Genomic DNA, 24,032 nt, shown 5'->3' with positions numbered 1-24,032 from the left:
AAATTCAGATTCCAAAAGCTTCAGGTATTTCTTAGGATATACTCAATATGCATATAAAGAAGTCTTCAATTCAAAGGCTCTTACCTGCAAAGACAGATGTTTTTTTCTTAACAAGTAGCAGAAGCCAAGCCAATCCTGTGGGCAACCAATTAAAACCAACTTTTAGACTGCAATAAAGAATAAATGGAGGCAAAAATCAATGCAGGCAACACAACAGCAGTAACAGCCCACAAAGAACTGTATATATAGAAAGTTCAAACCTGCGACCACCACAAGGCACTCCAACATACAAGAACCACAAGGGTGCATTTTCTACACCTTCTCCCTATGTGACTTGTTGGCAATTGCATTGCAGAGCTTTTTTATGATTTCAAGACATAAGCACGTCTTCCACAAAGAATATAAAAAGAACCAGAAAGCATTCAAAGAGTCTTTCAATTTTTCCCATGACCAACAGGCAAACAAATCTCTCTTTCAAAGGTAAAGAATGAGAATTAATACTTAAAACCCCTAAATTTTAACAAACCCTTTCTCCATCAGTAACGATATTCCTTCCTCCAACTGTGCATCTGCTTACTCAAACAAAGCAACATAAGCTGTACCTCAGAAAACCTCCCTGGAGTTGCAGGTGAAGAATTCTTTGAGAGTCACACAAGCTGATGAAACTCAGTGACATTTCACAGCCATCTCTAGGCAGTCCCTCCACAGAGCACACAGGAAGAACTCCCACAAGATACTGTATCTTCAGTTGTAATCTGCCATTTCATTAACCAAACCCTGATCAAATGCCCATTTTTTTCATCCCTGGATAAAAATTATCTTCCCAGGATTACAACTCAACAAAAAAGCCCAACATTTTAAGCGGCAACACATGTATTTTGTATTTAAAGATGGGATGGAACACCTTTGCTATTTCACTGCTTGGTAGACCACCTCACACTAAAACTGTGCTGGAAAACCGTCCAGGAAGAATCTCACTAGGAACAGACAACTGCCTCCTCCTCACACAGCCCAAACAAGCCGGTTTCAGTCGTTAAACATCATTACCAAAGCAAACTTGGAGCGAGAAGTACTAACAAACCCTCCACAAACTCCCTAACAGAGGGAATTAAACACAGATATTCACACATCTTCCACGACATCAGCAACAGACTTACAAGTGAGAAAGATACAACTACACTCTACAGACTTATATTAAAATAGCAAATGCATTTAGGAAAATAAGACTTCTTTTCTTATTAGACCTTTAAGAGAAACATGCAATCCTATATTAGAAGGATTCAACTATACACTTTCATCTATAACAGCGTCAAGCAGCAGTTCAAAGAAAGAGAGAACTGTAATCACCTGAAAAACAGTTTCATGCAAAAACACACCTGCTTCAAGAAGCAGATAAACCTCTCATGCACAAGCAACTTTCCATTTGGAAGAAAAATCCAAATCATTGGATGTATTTCCAGTACAGCAACCACGTTGTTGCACATGTTACTCTTCTCAACACCGAAAACAAGCTGAAGATTTGCAGTGGACCAAGACAACATGAACGAGATCAGACGGCATTCCCAAAAGGTGCAAAACTCCACTCCACTTAACCTCTCCACCAAACACCATCGACTTTTCTTTCCAAGTCTCAAGTGTCTCAATTTTAAAGCAAACCATCCACGACTCCTGTAGGTAAAAACACCCTTTCCAATGAACCGAATGTGCACGAGCACATTAGCTGGGCCAGCACCGGCTGTGCAAAGGTGTCCCCACACAGCGCGGACACCCCACAACGCCCTGTCAGCTGCACAAGAACCAGCACCCACCGCACACAAAATCACCGATGAAACAACCTGAACAGGAGTCCACCAAAGAAACAACCCACCGAGTTTTTTTGCCTAACCCCAGCAGATCAAGGTGGGGAAACAAATTACTAAGAACAATAGGTAAGTTTAAGAGTGAGTAAAAACAGAGCCACGAGGCTCTTTTTTCGAAAGAAAACTCACACTGGGACCCACTTGAACGCTACTTTGGGCTTTTCTTTTGGGAAGGGCGGCCTTAGGTTGTTTTTCTTTGGGATTTTTTTTTTTGTTGGTTGCTTGGTTGCTGTTTGTCTTCGCTGGTTTTATTTTACAGAGCTGATTTTCACTAGCAGAAGAGAGCACTCCGTTACTGTGCGGCAACTTCGCTGGCGCTTACAGGGCAACCCGAGCGGGCGGAGGCAGGGCCGCGGGCACCGGGGACCTTCCTCCCGGTGTCTGCCTCGCCTCATCCCCCGGGGCCGGGAGAGGCGCCCCCGGGATCGGCCCCGCGCCCCTCCCGCTCCCGCCGATCGGGGCCCCTCCGATCCCGCCTCGGGCCCCGACACAGCCCCCACCGGCCGGCCCCGGCCCCGCCGCAAGGTCACTCGGCCGCCCCCGCCGCCCGGGCCCGCGCTCGGCCCGCACGGACTCACCTGCCCGCGCAGCTCCGCCGGCCGGGCCCGACACGGCCAGGGGGCGGTGGGCGGGGGCCGGCCCGGGCCGCGGGGCCTCAGCCGAGCCGCGGCCAGGCGGGAGCGGCCCCGCTCGGCGTCCCGGGCCCGCGGGTGGGAGGAGGCGCCGCCCGGCCCGGCCCTTTGTGTGCGGGGACGCGCCCGCCCGGCCTCCCTCCCCGCGCCTCCCCGCCGCACCGCGGGCCCGCAGCGCGGGACAGGGCAGGCGGCCCGGCCCAACCCGGCCGGGCGCCGCCGCGCTCTTACCGAGGGATCTGTACGGGAAAAAGGGTTAGAACGCAGCCGCCCCGCCCGGGCCCGCGGCGCCCGAGCCCCGCGCACCCACCGCAGCCGCACAAAATGGCCGCCTCGATGCGGCGCTGGGGGGCGGGGCCGCGTGCGCGCGGACGGCGCGTGCGCGGGGCGGGGGCGGAGCCTCAGAGCCCTCAGGAGGGGCCGCGGAGGAGCCGCCGGGCGGGAGCGGAACAGGAACAGACACAGACCCTCCGGAACTGCGACAGCAGCAATCCCCTATTCGCTGGCGCGTCGTGTACGAATTAGTGATAGTGAGTGGTGGGGCTGCCGAGGGAAAGCAGACTTGAAGAGGGCACTGAGCTTCAAGCGAGCAGAAGAACCCTGAGAGCGGCTCGCTTCTTCACTTAGGAGCAAGTTGCAGGATTAAAATGAAAGATTCCCCTGGGCCGATGCCCCGTGCTGTGTTTATGCTTGGCCTGACTGAACTCATCCCCGATAACCAGGCCGTGCCCTGGGCTGAGGGACCCCGGGCGCTCCAGCACTGAGGACACGGGCGCGGCAGCACCGGCCATTCCCGATGGAAAAACCCCCTGTGGAGTCCTCTGTAAGAAAGGGACACAAATACACCACTGCCTCCCTTTGCAGCAGTTTTGGGGGCTCAACAAGTCTGTTAACTTTGTCATTTTTCACCTCTCAACAGAAAGCAGGGCCCGACTGTGATGGGTGTGCTCTCCCAAGGCAGAGGGGTCCAGCCTGGCTCAGCACCACGATAAGCCCCTGCTCCAGCATTTGTTTCCCTGTATATTCCCTCTTTCTACTCCCCAATTCTACTTTACCACCCTCATCCCCTCCCAAGAAACAGCCCACACTCACTTATGTCCTCCCTATTATTCCCAGTTTTACAGATTTTGTATTCTATTTGGTATTTATGGTGATAGTGAGGGGTGGCAGAAGCACCTGCAGCTCAGGGCAGCTCCCCTGAAGCAGGGAGAAGGTTTGGGTAACAAAAGGGCAGCGCTGGAAGGTCACAAGTCAGAAGGAAACTAGGACTTTTCAGCTTTTGGGGAATGTGATGAGTCACCATGTTACTTTTTGTTGCTCAAATAAGGTCTGGTGGAGAGACTTGTGATGTTTACTGTGTGGACCATCAAAAATAAACCAGGACCGAACTCCAAAATCCTCAGTGGGCTTCCAGACTGTGTCTGCACAGCCTCCATGAAGGCACAGTGAAGAGCAAATCCTGCTGCCCTGGACAGCTGCTGCAGCCCAGCACATGTCCTTGCACCTCCAGTGTCCTGGTCTGTGCTGCACCTTGGATGCCTGTGACAGACTATACCAGCAAGTGTCCAACTGCCTTCTCAGCCATACCCAAATTTTCATGGGGAAAGAATGCCCAGTTCACTCAAAATTAACAGAAGCAGATTTGTTGAAAATGGATGAGAGGGAACAAAATCCTGGACTGGTATTACTACTAGTATTAGTATTAGGAGCATGCCGAGTGGCCAAGAGTACCAAAGAAGAGTCAGAAGCATGATACAGTTGGTTACCAACAGCAGGAGGAAGGTGTCTGTGGAAAGCAAAGGTTAAAGGACAGGGATCATGAGCAACCATGTCCAGTGTGATGCCTGCAACATGCACGTGGGGGAAGGCAGGCAGACAAAAAATGCATTAGAAAAGGATAGGATTTGCCTTTATTAGGTACTAGGAGCACGCTAGTTTATCTGTCTCCTCCACCTAAACCAAAGCTGAAGAAGGGTGTCAGGGATGCAACTAGGGCAAGAAAATTTACACAGGACATTTTAAAGTAAAGCTCACAGATGCCTCCCAGGAATACTCTGCATTTCTCATCCCCATCTCTACTTAAAACCTGTCAGTCAGCTATGATGTTCCTTATTGATCCTGTGTAGTTACTGTTTAGAATCAAACACCTGATTGGTTTTACTGTGCCTACTCAGCACATAACCACTCTGATTGCTCATTAGTATGAGCTTTGCTTCTTATAAGAGCATCTTGTACCAGCCTTTTTTTATGACTGATTTGGACAGATCAGAGGAACATCAGCTGTCAGAGGGATCAGTCCTCCCAGCCACTCAGCTTGTCTGTTTTAAAAACCGGCACTTGCTTCCTTCCAGTGCAGGACCTTATTCAGCAGCCTGAAATTTCATCAAAGCTGTCCATAGTAGAGAAGAGATCTCTTAGGGCAGCTTTTTGGGACTCAGCCTTGGGAAACTGTATCATTTCAAAGCACAGGGCACACATGTTAGCAGAAACAATTTGCCTGGAAACAGCTGGCCCGTGAGTGACATCACAGCAGACAGAGAACTGCCAGCCAGTCCATCAGGCAGGTGTAGTTCCCCAGATCTTCCTTATTTCCCCTTTAAAAAATGGGGGTTACGTTGCCATTTTGCAGTCACTGAAGACTTCACTGGACTGCCACAACTTTCAAACTGATGGATAGTGCTCAGCCACTTCCTTCAGGACCCACAGGTGCATCTCATCAGGTCCCATGGACTTCTGCGCCTTCAGGTTCCTTGAATGGTCCTGATGTTCTCCTGCAGGAGTAGTTCTTCATTCTCCCAGTCCCTGCCTCTGCCTTCTGTGATTTGGGTGGTGTGGCTGGAGCACTTGCCAACGAAGAACAAAGAATATCTCCACCTTTCCCATGTCCCAGTAAAACATGCCTCTCGTTTTGTTCCGGAGAGGACCATTTTTCCCTACTCTTCATTTTATCAGAGGTACCTATAGAAGCTTGTCTTATTGCCCTTGATTTAATCCCACCAGAGCTTTAGCTTTCCTAACCTGATTCCTGGCTGGTTGAACAATCTCTCTGTACTCCTCCCAGGCTAATTGTCCTCACTTCCACCTTCTGCATTCTTCCTTTTTGTGCTTGAGTTTGTCCAGGAGCTCCTTGTTCATCCGTGCAGGCCTCCTGGTGTTTCTGCCTGACTTCTGCTTCACTGGGATGCATCACTTCTGAGCTTGGAAGAGGTGATCCTTGAGTATCAACCAGCTTCCCTGGGCTCCTCTTCCCTCCAAGGCTTTATCCTATAGACTCTACCAAGCAGATCCCTGGAGTCCAAAGTCTGCTCTCCTGAAGTCCAGGGCAGTGAGTCCAGGGCATCCTCGTTGCCCCAAGGATCTCAAACTCTACTCTTTCATGGTCACTGCAGCCCAGGACTGTCCTTGTAGGTAAGAATAAAGTGGCATAGCCCCCATCCTCCTTGGCTCCTCTATCACTTGGAGAAGCAAATTGTCATCAACACATTCCAGGAACCTCCTGGATTGCCTGTGCCCTGCTGAGTTGTCCCCCCAATGTCAGGGTGGTTGAAGTGCCCCACGAGGACCAGGGCTTGTGAACATGACAACATTCCTATTTGTCTGTAGAGGGCCTTGTTGGCTCAGTCTTCCTGGTCAGGTGGCCTGTACCAGACTCCCACCTATCCCTGATAGCTGATGTCACCTATCTCTCCCTTTAATCCTGACTCCTAAGCTCTTTAGTCAGCTCCTCATCCATCCCCAGGTGGAGCTCCATGCACTCCAGCTGGTCAGACACAGAGGGCAACAGTGTGTGTGTCCTCTTCTCCCCTGCCTGTCCTTCCTGAAGAGCCTGCATGCTTCCATCCCAACCCTCCAGTCACAGGAGCCATCCCACCACATCTCCCTGTTGCTAATAAGATCACAGCCCTGCAGGCACCTGCACGGCTCTAACTCCTCTTGTTTATTCCCTAGGGGATGTTCCTCTGCACAGACATTTAAGTTGCCTCCCCTTCCCACCCCCATGAGGCCACTGGAATTCCCTTGTGCCGCCCTTCAGCTGCTCTCCTGTGACCTAGGACCCCTCTCCAGGCTCTGGGCATATCTCACTGCCACTGGCATCAAACTATTAAGAGCGGGATGGACTGAGGATCCTGTCCCCCAAAGGCTTTAACTGCTCTCAGTGAGGTACAACTGGGTGTTCATCCTTGCCATTACTTCTTTCTGTCATGAAGTATCTCCACTACACATTTTTCCTCATCTTGTCCTATAAACATTTTCAAACAAACATGTTACCACTGTGAATGAGTTTCCCAAACCTTTACATGTAGAATTTATATTTTAGATCTTAGCACACAAGAAGTGGTCAGAATCTGCAAGATTTGGAACTCCCTTTTCTCAAAATAATCACGGCTTAAGCTATTTGAGTTTTTTAAAAAAATTAGCCCTGTTCAGGCACAGAGTTTGAGAAGAATGACTCTTCAAAAGTCAAATGTAATCTTGATGACAGCGAACTTCTAACAGTGTTTGCAGAAAGTCAGGAGTTTATCTTTCCCTGTTCCCCAATGAAAGCTGCAATTTAGCAACTTACTGGTGGTGCTGCAAGGTTCACCCAGAAAGGCGGATCCGAAAAGACTGACAGTAGCCAACTTTAAGTCTTACCTATAATTTTTTATCATTCTTGAAAGACAAAGAACAATTTCATAAACATACAGTTCTAAAACATGCTGGGAAAGCGTTATCACATGCTTAATCCAGAAAATACGTATGGCCCAAGGATAAAACAGAGCCCATACAACACTGCTAAAACCTACTTATGCATACGGTATTTTAAAAATGTTGTGATGAAATATAAGGTGCCAGCACTACAACAGTAAAACTGCTAAACCTAATAATTTCAAATAGAGCAACTGAGGATTAGCTTTCTATCACAAACAACTAAATCTGTCCTTAGTAACAAAAAAATGCACAAGCTTCTGTAACACAATCCACCTTGTGAGACTCAGCTTTGGCTTTTACACGACACAGTTGATCCTCGAGGTAGATTCCATCCCAAAGAGAAGGTACTGTCTATGGGGTGTATCAAATTCAGCAGCTAACACAGCATCCATCATCAGCACAACTCATTGGAGAGCTGTCTGCTTATGCACTGAAAGAAAGGCACTTTGTCATACAGGCTTCAGTTTCCTACTGGAAAGATCACTAAAGGTAAGAAAGGAGAAACACTGCTATGAATTAATCTCATCAAACCCTTTTTAACAGACACCTCCCCCAGCACGTGCAGGGAATGGATTCCCATGCCAGTCTCCAGTCAGGCAGTACAGTCTGTGAGACAGAGAAACTCCAAAGCCATCTGTTCTTATCTCCAGACAAAATATACAGGCTCAGCTGGGCACAACTCCCTGCACTGACAGAAGCCAAGGGCCCACAGGCAAACCAAGTAACATCAAAGGACTCATGACAAGGGGACAAAAAACCAACAAAAACCCCACAAAACTCAGACTTCAGACATTGCACCGTGTCTGCTCTCCCCACCACCTCCACCACTCGTGCTCCCACCAAACTGGTGCTGCCACCGAAGCTGACAGATCCTGCCTGTCCCCTCCCCCAGTCAGGTCAGAATTCTTTCTTTACTTAGGTAAAATTGCATGGGAAAAAACCAGTGGAGGGGACAGCAAAGTGCATCATGATTGTATCATAAACTCTGGAACACAGAAGGATCTTTTGGATTAATGCACACACACACACACACAAAAAGATAAAACCCAGGAAAAAGAGCCAAAAGTACTCCATTTCAGAAAAAAATTGTTCTTAACTGCACATACAACTTATCTGTGAAGGCACATAGCCACACTGAGACATCCCTTTCCTCTAGAGATGCCAAGCATCTTCCTATCTAGAGCTTACAGCAGTACAAGACAAAGAGAGGCAAAGCTCAACTGCTGTGCAGGACACCCACCTCAAACACAGCAAACTGGCACCAGGTCTGTGCTGCAAACACAACAACGACTTGAGATGAGTTACACTGAGAAGCAACAACCCCGTGCCAGGATTACAATGGCCCAAGAGGAACCTGCTGATTTAATCTTCTCAGAAAATACATTTCCAAATAAATTGCATTTTAGCATAAACTTCTGTGTGTCAGTGGAAATGCAATGGGCGTTGGATCAGCCTGCCTTTCTCCATGATAAAGACTAGTTTCATTTTTGGCTTCTTAGACTTTGTGATCAGAAAACACAGTTCTCCCATCAAACTGCAAGTGTCAGAAAACAGAAGTGCTGCATAATTTGCTCAAGAATGTACAGAAAAATACATTTTAATCCACATCTAGTCCATGGATAGTGACGTTTTCTCAGTGCTGAGTCCACTTAATGCTTTTGAGGTCAATTCCATCCTGCACCATTTCCCAGAGGGGGCTGTAAAGAAAGGAGAAAAATAAGGGCTACCTAAAATGCACAGAACATCATCAACAACAATAACCAGACAATTTGATCAATAACACAAGAAATCAGGAGGTATCTCTTTGCCTAGACTGAGCCCTCACATTTTCACTGTCAGATAAGTCACGACTCTTCCCGTTGCACCAGAATAAACCAACTTTTACATTAACTCAGTAATACCATCTCTGCATTAGAACCTTCTAGGTACTGCCCTACGTGCTTGCCCTACTTGTATTCTTCTCTGAAAAAGGCAGGATCTGTGAAAAGGTTTGATTTCAGGTTTGTTTCCTTAAAAATGAGTCTCTACTGTTAAAATCAGGCCCATCACGCACTCTGGGGACACTGTTTGCTGATTTACAGAAACACCACCAGATTTTTGAAGCAGACCATTACTTTGAACTAAATCCAACTCTTCCCATGATTATGACCCCTAAGAAGTCCTTGTGTCCAGTAAGGATGGCTCACCTCATTTCCCTCAGCCTCTTCACGTGCTGTATGCACTTCCGCACTGTATAATCCACTTCTTCTTCTGTGGTGAAACGACCAATGCCAAACCTAAACCAAAGGAAAACCATTAAGGACCAGAATAGTGTGCATGTGGAGGGCTGGAACAAATCCACCACCGACTTTTATCAGAAGAGAAGAACACGTGGAAACATCAGGGCAGAGCACACACCTTATAGACGAGTGAGCCAAGTCTTCGTCTGTTCCGATCGCCCGCAGAACATAAGAAGGCTCCAGAGAGGCTGAGGTGCAAGCACTGGGAAAGGGAAGGCAGGGAAATGTCACACTTCTGTTCACAGGCAGATGCTACACTGAAGTAACACTGCACTAATCTCCTCCAACAAAGAACAGGTCGCTTACAGATGTTTCTTATGACTATGACTCTTTACAACAACCTGTATCAGCTTCCCCAGCCTCTTAGAAACCACCATGAATACAGGCAAGAAAAGTGATATTTCTATTGATGAAGAAAAAAAGAATAGAAGGGGCAGGCATTAAAGGGAAATGGGGGTAATAAATTAGGAGCATAAGGTAAGGAGAGAGAACACAGATAATGCAGCAAGAATGAACATAATGCCACACAGAGACATGGGGAATGCGGATTAGGAGGTAGCTGAAGTAAAGGCTGTGGAAAAAAAGACAAAGGAGCCAAGACAGAACTATCCAGAGAAGGTAACGCACCAGGAACATAATGAAAAAGAAAGACTTCACAAGCTGCTGTTTGGCAGCAGAACAAATAAATGAAAAGCAGGGCACAGAGGAATCCAGAGCAAGATGATCCAGTTACAGCTGCCAGTAGAGAAAACTTTCACCTTGAAGCAGTAGGGAAAACTGGTTACGTCCTGGGACTCAGTTTTAACAGGTAGCCACATGCAGCACAAATCAGAGCTGTTTACAGCTCCCTGGTGCACAGAGCAGAAACTCAGAAGAGATCTTCACGTGACACAAGTCAGACACAGTCATGTGGAGACTTGTTCTCCCTGTTCATCGCGCCAACCTGTTTCTAATTAGGATATGCTGACTGCTTTGTTCTCAAAGGTGAGGGAAGGAAGGGGCATCCTCACCCTCCATTCCTTTCATCATAAACATCAGGAGTGTCTTGGTAACAGAAATGTTACTCATCACTCCTGTAGTCAGCAGAGCTCCATAAAAGCATATGCCATTTCCTTTCTGCTGCTACATTTAACACAGGGACTATGATCTGATTTAACTCAGATACTTGCCCAACCTCAAGAGATTGCAGTTAAATCCTGCTGAAGGACAGAAGCTGCTCAAATGCTGGTGGCCTTTAGAATGACAGTATCACCAGTACAAGCCAAGGCTACTCAGATCACAGGTAACCAATCTGCAAGGCTGGGGCTGGCAGGTACAAATTTGTAGCTTGGTTTTTGTGGGGTGGGGGTTGGAGTTTGTTTGGATTTTGTTTCGGTTTTGTTTTGTTTGTGGTTTTATTTGTTTTTTTTTCTTTCAGGATGAGTAAATTTGACCTTCAGTAGAAATATGCCCCTTAAATACCATCTTAGAATGCAATCAGTGCCAGGCTGACTCATTGACTGAATATGCAAATACGGGGCACAGAAGAGACCACTCCTTAGTCTTTACCTCCACTAGCAGATGCTATTTTCTCTCCAAAACATACTGCTACCCTTCCCATACATTCCACCTACCTTCCTGAAGACAGAGCCACATCTTTCAGAGCCATCAGAAGACTCTCTCCTTCCACATATGCAAAAGATAAATTGATGCATCCTACATAAAAATAAATGAAACAGAAAAAAAATACATCAACTGACATCTCTGGCAAATCCTCCCCTGCATGGCAGGACCTGCATCATGTGTGGCTCAAGGGCATTCTTCAGCCACAGCCTCACCCCCGAGGCCCCAGGCAGCTCTGAGGGCTCGTTACCTGGGTAGCGATGCTCCCGGTCTCCGTTCATCACCACGTCAGGAACTTCACTCATTATTTTGGTCACCAGTCGTTCTGCCAGTTGTGAGACTCGCTTATGGTCATACTAACAAAGAAACCAGAGGAGACCCAAGTAAGAAAGTGTACATCCTGACCTCACTCCAACTGCTTCGTGTCGCCACTGTGAGCAGCCTTGAGTAACTGGGGTTGGCCAGACGGGAAAAATCACAGCTGAAACTTGAACTGACAAACTTTGCCTGCCCTGGTGACTGTTTCAAAAGAGAATAACCACCTGGCTCCTAGCTAGCTCAGTCTTCAAAGGGGTCACAAACCATGCAGAAAGATCTACATACACAAGCTGCCAAACCTCCTTTCATAAAAGCACAGAGCTGTGTTTAAAGACAAGTTAGACAATGCACAAGATGATGCATTTTGCACCACAAGAAAGGGCACCTGTTATGGCAAGTGCTCCTTATTTCCCAGCTCTCCAACTGTACCAGAGACACAGACTCACAAACTACTGCGAGCTCAGCTTTTACCAGCAGTAACCTGCACAGAGAACTGCCCACGTGCAGCGTCTTGTTCTACACTGAAAAATGAGGTCACTTGCACCAAGAGAGCAGGAAGGGATCGGCCCTGGCGCACAGAACAGCCACAAGAACATGACGCAATTCATGCTTGTTTGCACACTTGAAAAAGCTTTAGAAGAAAACCAGGCTATCAGTTGATTTAGAAATGCCAGGACTCTGCCAGGCAAGGAAGAGAATCCAGATCTGAGGCTCGTGCAGAATTTGGACTCTGCAGGCTCTCTAGCCTCAGTTTCCATAACCACCCAGCTCAGATTCAGATGGAATTCTGCCTGTCTCCTGGGAAGAAGCTTGATCCTACGTGTGCAGATATCTGGCCCATGCATCCCACTGGCACTGTATTTAAGGATTTTTACATTCCAGCTGTAAGGAAGGCATTGGTGCCCACAAACCAACGCAGCAGCCCACAGAGGCTCAGACACCAGACCTAGCAAATCAACTTTACTGTCCAAGCTAGGAAAAAAGAAAATGAATTCTTTGTTGCAAAGCTCCAGAGAACTTGAACTTACATACACATAATAGGTACAATAATGGACTAGGAAGGCTTATTTTTTCAATATACATTATAAACATGACTTACTCATTTCAGAGATGCTGCTAATACACGTGTGAAGTGAGTAAAAGCAAACAAAGCTGTATTTCACTAAAAATGTCACCTTTTTTGTTTTTCAAGAAAAAAGAAACTTTAGAAAGAACTTCCAATTACCCAAAAATACCCTTGAAGTTGTCAAAACATTAAGTTCACTTAATGTTAAAGCATGAGAAGCAAATTTAATTCAGGCACATGGACACAAGAAGACCTAAGGAATCCAAGCCCTAAGCGGTGCTGCTATATTATTTTCTGGAACCCAGGACAAGTACCTTCTCACACATACCTCCATCTCCTGCTGTGCCACCTCACAGGCTGCTCCCAGCCCCACTGCCAGAGGGGTGGGAACAGTCCCAGAGCGCAGTCCTCTCTCCTGGCCTCCCCCACTCTGCAGGGGCTCCAGCCTGACGCGCGGTCGGCGGCGAACGTACAGAGCACCGACCCCTTGGAAACAAGGAAAGCTGTTTTACCATGTGCCCACAGCTCTGAAATTATGGACAGACAGGGACTCCCAGGTTTGGTCACATTCCTTATTTCCAAAGCAAACACACATTTGGACACTTAACTGGAGAAAAATGTAGTAAATGAGTACAGAATTGTATTATTTTCTAGGAAATGGTGTTTGTTCCCACTGCTCATGTTCAGGCTCCCAGAGCTTCAGCCATGGGAGCTCAGCTTTTCCACTGTGCTTCAGCCACCCAGGGACTCATCACTTCCCTTTCTTCCCACAATTCCCACGCACAGCTGAAGTTCATCCCCTTGCAATGAAGTTTTTATGTGCAGATATTTCATTCACTGATAAAGTTCCCTTACTGACTTCCAACTCCTTTCCCTGGATTATCAGGCCCACACCAGTCCCAGGAGTTCTCTCCCTTTCTTCTCATTAGGAAGACTCATCAGTGGTAGCAATTTGCAGCAGGCAGATTAGATGAGCCAGTTTTGACAGCCAGTCAATCTCACCCTCTCCTCGCTTAGAAACCCAATTTTCATGTCTTCGTGTGCCCTGGTACTCCTAATGAGTGACTGTCACATGGGAAGAACAGCTGCAAATTCCAGCCATAATAAGTTGTGAAAATTTATGTCTGTCATTTGTCCAAAGCTACTGGTTGAGAACTTATCATCTCTGGACAAGGACTGTCTTCAGCTCTCAGGAGAGCTTGCACAGAAAAAAAAGACATACTGCAAAATTTTGCCTTTTGTTTCAGAAGAGCATATAGAATACAGCAAACCTGATTCCTGGCTTTCTACACCCACTGTCACAAACTAAATGGACCGTGACAGTAATAATACCTGGACTTTTAGTATTTGTGAGTCAACTAGAAAATCCACAGTTCGATTTTAAACCCCATTCTGCAAAGAAGATGCATAAATGGAGTTGTGGGAAAGAAGCCACTGGAAGTAGAAAACAACCAAAATCACTAAGAATTTAAACTTTCCAGTTATCTTTTGGTCTCCTCGTTGCAAGTAACATTTGTGTTTAAACTTTGCTCTAAAACCCAGTGATTTCAGTTCAACCATTTCAGCATCAGTTCTGCCTCCAAGCTCCTGACAAGGCACTGCTCCAATGCTGCCACCATTAGACACCACAGTTCCTTCTTCAGTGAAACCACCCCACCCCATCAGCCCTGAAGATCCACTTGCTGCAGCTCTAAGCTGGCAGCAGAGCCCATCCAACACCAGTCTTAGAACAGTTTTCTGTATGTATGGCCATTCTTCGCGAACAAAGATTCGGGAAAGGTCTTTACCCTTCGAGCCTGTGCAGTGGATTTTTTAGGTGAGACACAGTGTGTGCTGAGCTGAGCCCACCCTTTAATCCTAAGGTTCATCTGCTGGGGCCGAGGGAGCTTGGACGGTGGCAGCGAGGTCCTCAGGACATAGGTTTGTTTAGAGTGACCTTCTCTTAGATGGATGGCCTTACAGGGCTGATGAGCTCCATCTGCCCGGAGAAGTTCCCTGATCGGGAATCGAACCCGGGCTGCAGCAGTGAGAGTGCTGCATCCTAACCACTAGACCACCAGGGGTCCCCTAGAACAGTTTCCTACAGCTTAAGTAACTGTCACCATGACAAACAGCTTTGACTGCACACCTTGTGCAGTTAGCTTAAGTTAGGCGTGGGAACAATTCCCTATAAAGCACTTCAGTGAGTACCTTTTGGCCCATAAATTTTATGGCCACTGATGCTCATCAGATCAATTTTCATGTCGTTGACATCCATAGGAATTTTACCAATTGCTTGTGCAGCATCTGTGTGGAAGAAAACCTTCCGCTCCCGGCAGATCTCACCTGTAACAAAGACACCAAGGCAAACCCATGTTACCTTGTCTGATCACCATGATCCCAAGGATTCCAACAATGGATCTAAAGCATCAATGAATCTAAACCAACAGGAGGGACCAGTTCTGAGGTGACAAAGGAAGAAATGGGGACTGTGATGTTTCTTTTACAGTGAAGTGGCTAAAGCTGTGCAGGAGCTACTGTAGCTGATGCTTTGGCACAGGTTTAGGCAGGCAAGACTATGGTGAATTGCTTCAGTTGAGAAGTTAAAAAGTCTACTGTGTTAAGAAGTGAGACTGTTTCCCAACTCACACCTACCAAGTTTAAGAACAAATGGTTGCATGAGACATCTAAGTTTCCACACAGAGATGACTCCACAGTTGGACAGAACTGGTTTTTTCTTGATTCTTTTTCTTCTCAACACCAGTCCAGTACAAGCTAGCTTTACTTTCACATTTATATTTGCCAAGTATTTTCATGCTATTTTCTCTGCTCTCCAGGTTTTGCAACACTCAGTCTTGAAAATGTTCTCAGAATTGTCACTAGTCCTCACACATGCTCATTATTACCACCTGAGCCTCTCACCAATGTTTTCACATCCAGACCTAAAATACACTAAGGAACAAAATAACACATTGTTCATGGGCAGTGAACTTCAATATTATTTACTTCTGTCATCAAAAACATCACAACTCATCTTCCCCAGAATCCACACCTAGCACAGCTGCATCCCAGACCTCTCCTCTGCACAGGAGGTTCAACACGATCCTTTACAGGGTAAGTTGTCCTCCTGTGTTTCAGCAAGATCAGCAATATCAGGCTCCAGGCCTCACACTAACAGGGCCCCAGGTTCCCTCTGCAAGGCCCAGGCCTGGCCTGTGGGACCTGTTACCAAGGTGTTGTGAGAACATCCCGTGGGAACTGCAGCTGGCACCAGCCATCCCTGGTGTTGAAGCGTGGGACAGCAATGGCCTTGACAATGTAAGCACAGCAGGAAAACAAGAGTCCTCAGGCCTATACACAATTCACTGATGGTCAAATGGTTGTCAAGGAAGAAACAGAACCTTGAAAAGCCTTGGGGGAAATGCTGCTTTGAGCTTAATGAAGAAAAAAAATGCAGCAGCTACAAGAGGAAAACCAGCTGCACAAGATATCTGGCACAGCCTGAGAAAACAATACCCTACACAGTACGAACCCCAGGGCAGAGCCACAGCCAAAATACTGTCCAAAAAGGGAAACATCTTGAATATGAAGGTGTGCTGGTTTTGGTAGAGTTAACTTTCTTCAGAGTGGCTGGGATGGGGCTGTGTTTTGTGCTGAAGACAAGGTTGATAATATCGTGATGTTGTTGTTATTGCTGAGCAGGGCCTACACAGAGCCAAGGTCTTCTCTGCTTCTCATACTGCCACAGTGGAGAGGCAGCTGGGAGGATGTGGGAGGGGACACAGCCAAGGACCCAAACTGACCCCAAGGGATATTCCAGACCATATGACATCAGTATATAAAGCTGGGGGGAAGAAGGAGGAAGGAGGGGACATTTAGAGTGATGGTGTTTCTCTTCCCAAGTCACTGTCACATGGGATGAGGCCCTGCTCTCCTGGAGGTGCTGAACACCTGCCCAACTGTGGAAGCAGGGAATTAATTCTTTGTTTTGCTTTCTTGTGTGATGGCTTTTGCTTTCCCCATTACACTGTCCTTATCTCAACCCATGAGTTCTCTGGCCTTTACCCTTCTAATCCTATCTGGAATGAGTGAGCAGCTGCTGGGGCTTGGGGGTTGCCTGGGGTTAAACCAGGACAGAAGGGGGGTGTGTATGTTTTGTCACTGTCATGGGAAACCTCATCACCAACTCACCGTGGGATCCAGGCTGTGCAGGCACCCGTTCACCCTCCCTGCTCCAATGACCCTGGTTCTCCAGGGTCTCCCTTCAACTGCTCCGAGGTCCCTGTCACTCCATCTGCCTGCTCAGAGCCTGGTTCACCTTCTCCCTGCCTTCTGTTCCAGAAACCTGGCTCTTCAGCAGCCTTTTGGCCTCCAAACCAACGGTTCATGACTGTGTATGGCAATATGGGGGGAGGGTGGTGATCACCACCCTCTCCCACCCGAAATCCTGCACATTTCTCCTCTTAAACACTACAAGTGCTCAATAAACTGTTATAGTACACAGTCTTAATCTGGCCAGTTATTCTGTGCAATTTTTTCATCCATGATACATTTCAGAATGAAACTAGAAACACTGCAGTTGATCTATTCAAGGCTATAATTGCTGTAGTGCTCACTGTAAAAGCAGTGACTTTCATCCTCATTTTCCTTTTAAAATCAGTTTTTATTTGGGACAGCAGATTTATTTATTTACATTATATTTTTCTTTTTAAATACTTAAATTATTATTTATTCCTTAAGTATATTACACCTAATCTTTTGCATCAGTACCACTTGGGGATGAAATTATCAACTAAAATGAAGCAGAAGCAACTTCAGCTGGCATCTGAAAGCCACACAGTACTTACCAATGTCATGAATTGGCTGCTTTACTCCTATTTCATTATTCACAGTCATTACAGAAACCAAACTTGTGTCTGGCTGGAATGCAGCCTCCAGCTCCTGGTGAAAGATTCAGAGGGACAGAAGTTGTGACTAACAGGTCACAAAGGACACAAGGTCCTCTTAAGCATCAATTTGAAGCAAAAACTTCTTCTATTTTCAGTTTCTGTCTGTCAGTAACAACTTACCTTCAAATCTATGAGCCCATTGTTTTTAACAGGTAGATACGTGATCCGAAAACCTTCTGTTTCCAAGGAACGACAAGAATCCAACACACACTTGTGCTCTGTTTGTGTAGTAATTATGTGCTTCTTCCTGGATTTATAGAACCTTGCAACACCCTGTCAGGCACAATCCATGAACAAGAAATTGGCCATTAGACCACTGAAGAAAGCCATGACTGGAAACAAGAAATCAATACTTTGATATAATTCATTTCAATCTTTCCTGTCTGACCCAAAGTCATGAATCTAAAAGGTACTGACACATAATCCACACTACGTGTCTCCACAAGCACTCATTTTTCAAAGCAACTCATTTCTCAAAAAACCTGTGAAAATGTTAACTGACAGAAGTTACAGATGTCATTAATCAAAATACTTTTTAAAAAACATTTTATGTGGAGTCATATACACTGACAAGCCTGAACAACCACATACTAAAGGTTAAAACACAATCCAGTCTTCATCAGAAAAAAGTTCCTAATCAGCATGTCCACTGTATTTCATGATAAAGATTTTAATGACATAAGGAGAAATGTTGTATTTGGTGCATGTAAGGTAAACATTGAATATTTTACACTCAAAAACACATCCTGTGCACTAAAACATTCCATGTATTTCCTCCAAGTTGTAGCAGAGGATCACAAGGAGCAAATCCAGGAATGCAAATATTTGCTACCTACTCCAACATATTAACATTTAAACTGTTCAAAGATGCATACAGTTCTTAAGAGCATAACTTTAACATCATAAATAACTATCAGTATAAACCTTTTACCTTAATTGCCATATTATTAGATTCTGTTGCACCACTGGTAAATATAATTTCCCGTGAATCAGCTCCTATTAAATCTGCAACTTGCTGTTTAAGAAGAAATACAATGTCGATTTGTTAAGAAAATATACAGTGAATCCACCACAGCAAAATACAAGCAAAATGTTTTCAAGAGATAAAAAGTAGACAAAAGCCCATTACTTAAAAAAAAAAAATTACAAAGACCCACACTAAGATTAGGAGAGGTTGGTTGAGGGCAGGTTGAGGGGCCTCTATATGTGGATATAAAGCCATTAAAGAGCACATGCAGAGGAGGCTACAAAGATGGTGAAGGGCCTTGAGGGGCCTTGAGGAGCAGCAGAGGGCACTTGGCTTGTTCAGCTGGAGGAGACTGAGGTCAGACCTCCCTGGGGTTCTGCAGCTTCCCCACGAGCAGCAGCGGAGGGGCAGCACCGACCTCTGCTCTGTGACCACTGAGAGGGCCTGAGGGAACGGCTGGAGCTGTGCCAGGGCAGGGTCAGGTTGGATCTCAGCAAAAGGTTCTTCCCCCAGAGGGTGGTTGGCACTGAACAGGCTCCCCAGGGCAGTGGGCACGGCCCCAAGGCTGCCAGAGCTCCAGGAGTGTTTGGACAATGCTCTCAGGGACAGGGTGTGACTCTTGAGGATGGTCCTGTGCAGGGCCAGGAGTTGGACTCGATGATCCTTGTGGGTCCCTTCCAACTCCGGATATTCTGTGATTCTACTTTTTCTTGAAAAAAATCTACTAAAGCAAAGCAAAGAGGAAGCTGATAAATCCAGCCCACAGAGAACAGGCTTTTCTCCTTCATTGTTTTTGATGTTCTTTTGACATTGAATGTCCTTGCCAGCAGGAAAACCATGACTGTGAAGATGAAGACTCACCCTCCTCGCCTTCTCCATGGCAGCCTCGCTCTCCCAGCCATAGGCGTGGGTTCTGGAGTGGGGGTTGCCATAGTAGGCTGTCAGGTATGGGAGCATGCTGTCGAGGACTCTGGGATCCTACACGACACAAAACACCCAGCCTTAGAAACAGAGAAGGAAAAGCATCTCTGTCCCCTCTAGACATGCACCCCTACTGCAGGATCAGCACTTGTGTCACAGTGTCTTGCTTTAGCTCAGGCCAGATCTCAAAAACGTGAGGTTATTACACGTTATGGACAACACCAGTGCCTGGCAGTTGTGTTCTATGCCCTTGATCTGCACTGAGGCGATCACAGAAGGGGATCATCTGAGTGAACAGAACCACAGACTGCTTGGAAGGCTCATCTTGTTCTGCCCTCCTGCCATGGGCACGGAGAGCTTCCCCTAGGCCAGGGCGTTCCAAGTCCCATCCAACACGGCCTTTCTTCTGAGCAAAAGAAATACAAGGTCTTAAAGTGTCAAGAGAAATGGCAGGCTGGTATTTTGGTTGAATTAACCTCCTGCTGCCTCTCGCAGCCGCCCCCACTCCCGCAGGGTCGGTGTGAGCCCCGCCGCGCTCCCTCCCTGCCCGCTCCCGGGACTGCCGGCGGGGCTCCGGCCCCCGGGGGCGCCCGAACTGCCCCGTGCTCCCGCGCCGGGCACGGCCGGTGTGCGGTGTCCCTGTCCCCCGGAGCCCGGGACACAGGCGAGCGCTCAGGAAGAGCCGTGAGCGCGGGCCCCGCTCGCTGTCCGAGCTCGGCGCGGACCGTACCAGCGGGGTGGTGGCCTGCACGTCCATGTAGAGCGGTCGCAGGGCGCCGTCGCCATCGCCAGTTGGCCCTGAGGGGAGAAGAGCGGAGGGAGCTGCTGTCAGGGACGGGCGGGAGCGGCGGGGCCACCCCTGCGCCGACAGCGGCTCTGCCCGACCGCGACCTTACCCGGTCCCTCTGCCTGTGCCTGTGTCTGTGCCTGTGTCTGTGCCTGCCCCGGTGCCGTCCGAAGTCGCCGCGGGGCGCGGCCGCTCCCCAACCCCGCCAGACGCCGCCACAGCAGCATGGCGGGCGGGCGCGCGCGTGGGCGGGGCCGCGCTCGGGACCGCCCCTTCCTGTCCGTCAGGAGCGCGCCGGAAGCGGGGCCGGGCGGAGCGCGGAGCGGCCCAGCGAGGTACCGGGGCGCTGAGGGGGAGCCCCGCCGGGCCCCCGGGCCATCCCCGCGCTCTTGGCCGGGCGGAGAGCGGCGGCCGCCGCTCCCGGGGCGCCCCCGCCCTGGCCTCGGGCTCCAGGAGGGCGGGTTCGCTGTGCCCTCGGGGCCGCGCCGCGGGCGCTGCTCGCAGGGGGACGGCACAGGGGAGGCCCCGGGACAGCCCCGCGGCGCTCGCAGGAGCTGGTTGGGGGTGAAGTGGGGCCGTCAGTCCCTGCCCGGCCTTCCTGCACGGCGGGCGGGGAGTCAGGCCCGGGGGCCGGCGCAGCTCTGCAGCGCCGAGCCCGGGCCGGCCCGCGGTGGGTGTGGAGGCCCGTTACACAAAGCAGTAAAGCCTGTGGGTTTTGTCCTTTCTTTTCTAGATGCCTGTGACCGTGGGCCCGTACGGGCAGTCGCAGCCCAGCTGCTTCGACAGAATAAAGATGGGTTTCATGATGGGCTTTGCCGTGGGCATGGCTGCAGGGGCGCTGTTCGGCACGTTCTCCTGCCTCAGGTACGCCGAGGAAATGCTGCCACAGGCGGGTGGTGACAGGGCGACAGCCAGAGTGAAATGGTGCTGCTGGGGGCTGGGAAGAGATCGGGGCTGGGCCTGTGCTGTCCGTGGGTGGAAGTTTGTCAGGGTCTCCAGACTGACCACACTGATCAGCCCTGGCATCCACCAGGCGAGTCTGGCCCTGGCAGAGTGTCAGCTCTGGGTCACCCCTATGTCAGGAGGTCGCAGTTCTCCAGACCTTTTCCTGCCACCTGTTGGGAAGCTGAGGCTGTGGAGGATCAGCTCTGGGGGGAGCTGGATGAGTGGTGTGTGCAGCCCTCTCCTGGCACTGAAGCTTCCCAAGGTGCTCTGCAGGCTCCCAGTGTCTGCACTGTGGTCACTTTGCACGGGGGCAGTTACTGAACTGACCCCAAGTATGAGCTCAGGAGTGTGGGCAGAGCATGGCTGGCACTGGCACAGCCCCACTGTGCATCAGAGAGGGACAACATTCCACCTTCCCTGGGGCTCACCAGCGTGGAAACACCCACTCAGTGCTCCGGATTCGCTCTGGCACTGCTGACTGGCTTTGCACATCACCTGTGAGAAGGAACCACTGCAGTCAGCTCTTTCATACTTCGCACAACTCCTTCTGCTCCAGGGTTTTCACCTGTGATTAAACACAGGACAAAAAGGCATGAAGTCTAAACCAGTAGAAGTTTGATGTTTTTCTGATCTGAGTTCCCAGAGGGTATTTCTAAGTGTCACAATGCTGGCAGAAAATACAGATTTAGAGGATTTGGAAGAAGCAGTTATAGTGGTTCTGCTGTACCATTTCTGAGGGTAAATCTCATGTTTTAAGAATCAAGTGCATGAAATTCCTTAGACCCTGAAGTCACTGCAGTGCTTAAAAGCCAAATATTACAAGAGCTTCTTGAGACAGAACAATTCTTTTTGTTTCAGTCAGACCTCAGGTAGGTGAGAACTGGAGACCAGAAACACCTCTGGACACTTTTAGGCCTTTCAGGTGTCTCTCATATTAAAAACACAATCAGTAGTAAATAGGAAGTTAATTTTAAGTTGGTGGTATTAAAAGCACTGCCATTGCATCCAGACAGGATGGCAATACAGTAGTTCAGACAACTCTTTTTGTTCTCTTGCAAGTCAAAAACTTGGACAGCACGATTTTTTTCCTCCCATATTAAGGGTATTTGGGGCACTAAGATGTAAAGCTGTTCTTGCTGTGGCGTGGCAGGAGGGTTCCACTGCAGGAAAAAATACACATGGGCCATTGGTGAGGGTCACTCAGGAGCCCCTGCAGTAGCTGAAGCAGTAGCTCAAGCACAGGGCACCACAAACAGTGTCGGGGGTAGGAGAGGTACCACTGCACAGATTAGGCTGATTTAGCTCATTTGTAACCATGAGCTGGTTGTCTCCCACGTTTTCTGCTGCTTGTCTGTGATGTGTCAGGTTTCAGCTTCTGTATAATTCCCTGGTTTTCTTTATCTCAGGATTGGCATGAGAGGACGAGAGCTGATGGGTGGAGTTGGCAAAACGATGATGCAAAGCGGTGGGACGTTTGGGACATTCATGGCCATTGGTATGGGGATACGCTGCTAGCCTCGAGTTTGGGATGTATCCCAGAGTGCCCCTGCCCAGCCATTCCTCCTCTGTACCATAATAAAATCTTTAGATACCTGGAAATGAGAGCTCTTCATGAAACAGCAAAGCCCCACCCTCCATGCTCTGCTATTCTAAACATGCTTTTTACTAAATTTCTACTTTCCTCTCATCATTTACTCCCAAGACAATGAGAATTAATCATCCTTGGTACTGCGTTAAAGTTCCTGTTTCACCAGTGTAAGTACAGCATACACAGGTCTCCCTTTGGCACTTGGGCAGCTCACATTCCCCCTGTGGATGTGGAGCAGCTCCATTGCCTTCAAGCATTCTGAGTTGCAGGTGACAAAGGGCAGGTACCCTCACAGAGTGAGGGACCCCAGGACCTGGGCAGGCTGTAGGAGCTGTGCTCCCAGAAAGAGAGCCTTTTCCTACAACCTGCCTTAGTAGGCCCACAGCGTGCCACGTTTCCCTGGGAGAGCTGGGGATCCCTCCCACCATTCCCTGACCCCAAAGTATTGCCTGCAGCAGACCTAGGAAACGGGGGCTGGTGTTGCAATGTGCCAGTACTTGTCTTTTGAAACAAGGCTTCTTGCTGCTCCTGCCTTAGTTCTTTCTGAGGAGACAGGTGAGCAGCAGCACTGCCTGAGCCAGCACCTGTACAGCCCTGACCTGGTGCAGGTGCCTTTTTCCCTGTTTTTAAGGTGGAACCAATCCAGCACTCAAAGCCTGTTCTCAGCCTGCTGCCGTGGGCTCAGCTCAGAACAGCTCCTTTAACTCCAGCTGGCACTGAGGGACTAATACTGGACACTAAAAAAAGAAAGCTCAAGCACAGCCAGAGAGCAGCTGTGTCACAAACCCCCAGACCCTCCTGTAGTGTCTTCCTGGCCCCTCCCCACCTCTGTGCTCCCTCCAGTCACCTGCTCCCAGTTCCTGGATTGCTGAGGATAGTCCCTTGCCCCACTGCAGCTCAGGCACAGCTACACACAGCCCTGCTAGAGAGCCAGTCATCCCAGTGCTCTGGGAACAGCAGCAGGATCCCTGCACTGCCTGCCTCGCCTTCCCCCACCAGAAGGAATGTTCTCACTCCATACTCTCCACCTTGGCCAAACAGTTTTTCTGAGTGGTTAGAAAGGCCAGGGAGGCAGGACAGGGGTAGGAAGGGGAAAGCACAGGGGAGGCTCCCTCCAGAAAGCAGAGTGAAAGCCAGTGTAACCGATTCCTCCAGCTCCAGGACTGCCAACCACTTGTGAATGATGGGGGTGGAGGTGGGCAGGAGGGAGGCAGCTCTGGAATGAACTTCCAGCAGGTCTGAGGAGGGTGAGCTGTGCCCAGGTCCTCAACGACGACGGCGACAGAGCAGAGGGCTGGGAACAGCAGGAACCAGCTCCTGCATGTGCTCTGAGCACGTGGTATCCCACGGATCTCCACCTGGGATACCTGCAGTGGTATCCCTGACATCCACCATTGCACAGCACCCATCACTCACTTGCAGGCCACAGCACACACTGGTTAAGTCAC

At 48.7% G+C, this 24,032-nt stretch overlaps 3 protein-coding genes across 5 annotated transcripts in view; 1 reads left to right on the top strand and 2 right to left on the bottom strand.

The window, feature by feature from the left end:
- The window catches only part of CPNE1 (copine 1), a 44,388-nt gene extending 41,559 nt beyond the window's left edge, over nt 1-2,829 (bottom strand). The window contains exons 1-2 of one of the 3 annotated variants that reach the window (XM_032704996.1): nt 2,723-2,829; nt 85-167 (exon numbers count right to left, since the gene is read on the bottom strand). The gene's annotated coding sequence lies outside the window, so the exon portion shown is untranslated. The remainder of the gene's footprint in view (nt 1-84; nt 168-2,722) is intronic. The other 2 variants (XM_032704998.1, XM_032704999.1) reach the window with 2 other exon arrangements.
- A 4,736-nt stretch (nt 2,830-7,565) lies between these two features.
- NFS1 (NFS1 cysteine desulfurase) lies at nt 7,566-20,293 on the bottom strand. Its single transcript, XM_032705011.1, has 13 exons — nt 20,161-20,293; nt 19,995-20,062; nt 19,205-19,321; nt 18,308-18,391; nt 17,497-17,649; nt 17,275-17,368; nt 14,639-14,773; nt 12,777-12,934; nt 11,315-11,420; nt 11,076-11,157; nt 9,581-9,664; nt 9,370-9,459; nt 7,566-8,880 (listed from the first exon to the last, which is right to left on the bottom strand). The coding sequence occupies exons 1-13, from the start codon at nt 20,276-20,278 to the stop codon at nt 8,817-8,819; spliced, it is 1,353 nt and encodes a 450-aa protein (XP_032560902.1). The 5' UTR covers nt 20,279-20,293; the 3' UTR covers nt 7,566-8,816.
- Nucleotides 20,282-22,595, top strand: ROMO1 (reactive oxygen species modulator 1). Its single transcript, XM_032705019.1, has 3 exons — nt 20,282-20,386; nt 20,785-20,915; nt 22,403-22,595. Exons 2-3 carry the CDS (start codon nt 20,785-20,787, stop codon nt 22,509-22,511), a joined length of 240 nt encoding a protein of 79 aa, XP_032560910.1. The 5' UTR covers nt 20,282-20,386; the 3' UTR covers nt 22,512-22,595.
- Nucleotides 22,596-24,032: the final 1,437 nt, after the last annotated feature.

This window comes from Chiroxiphia lanceolata, chromosome 17 (assembly GCF_009829145.1).
Source record: "Chiroxiphia lanceolata isolate bChiLan1 chromosome 17, bChiLan1.pri, whole genome shotgun sequence".
NCBI classification, from domain to species: Eukaryota; Metazoa; Chordata; class Aves; order Passeriformes; family Pipridae; genus Chiroxiphia; species Chiroxiphia lanceolata.
This window is presented reverse-complemented; position numbering and strand designations above follow the sequence as displayed.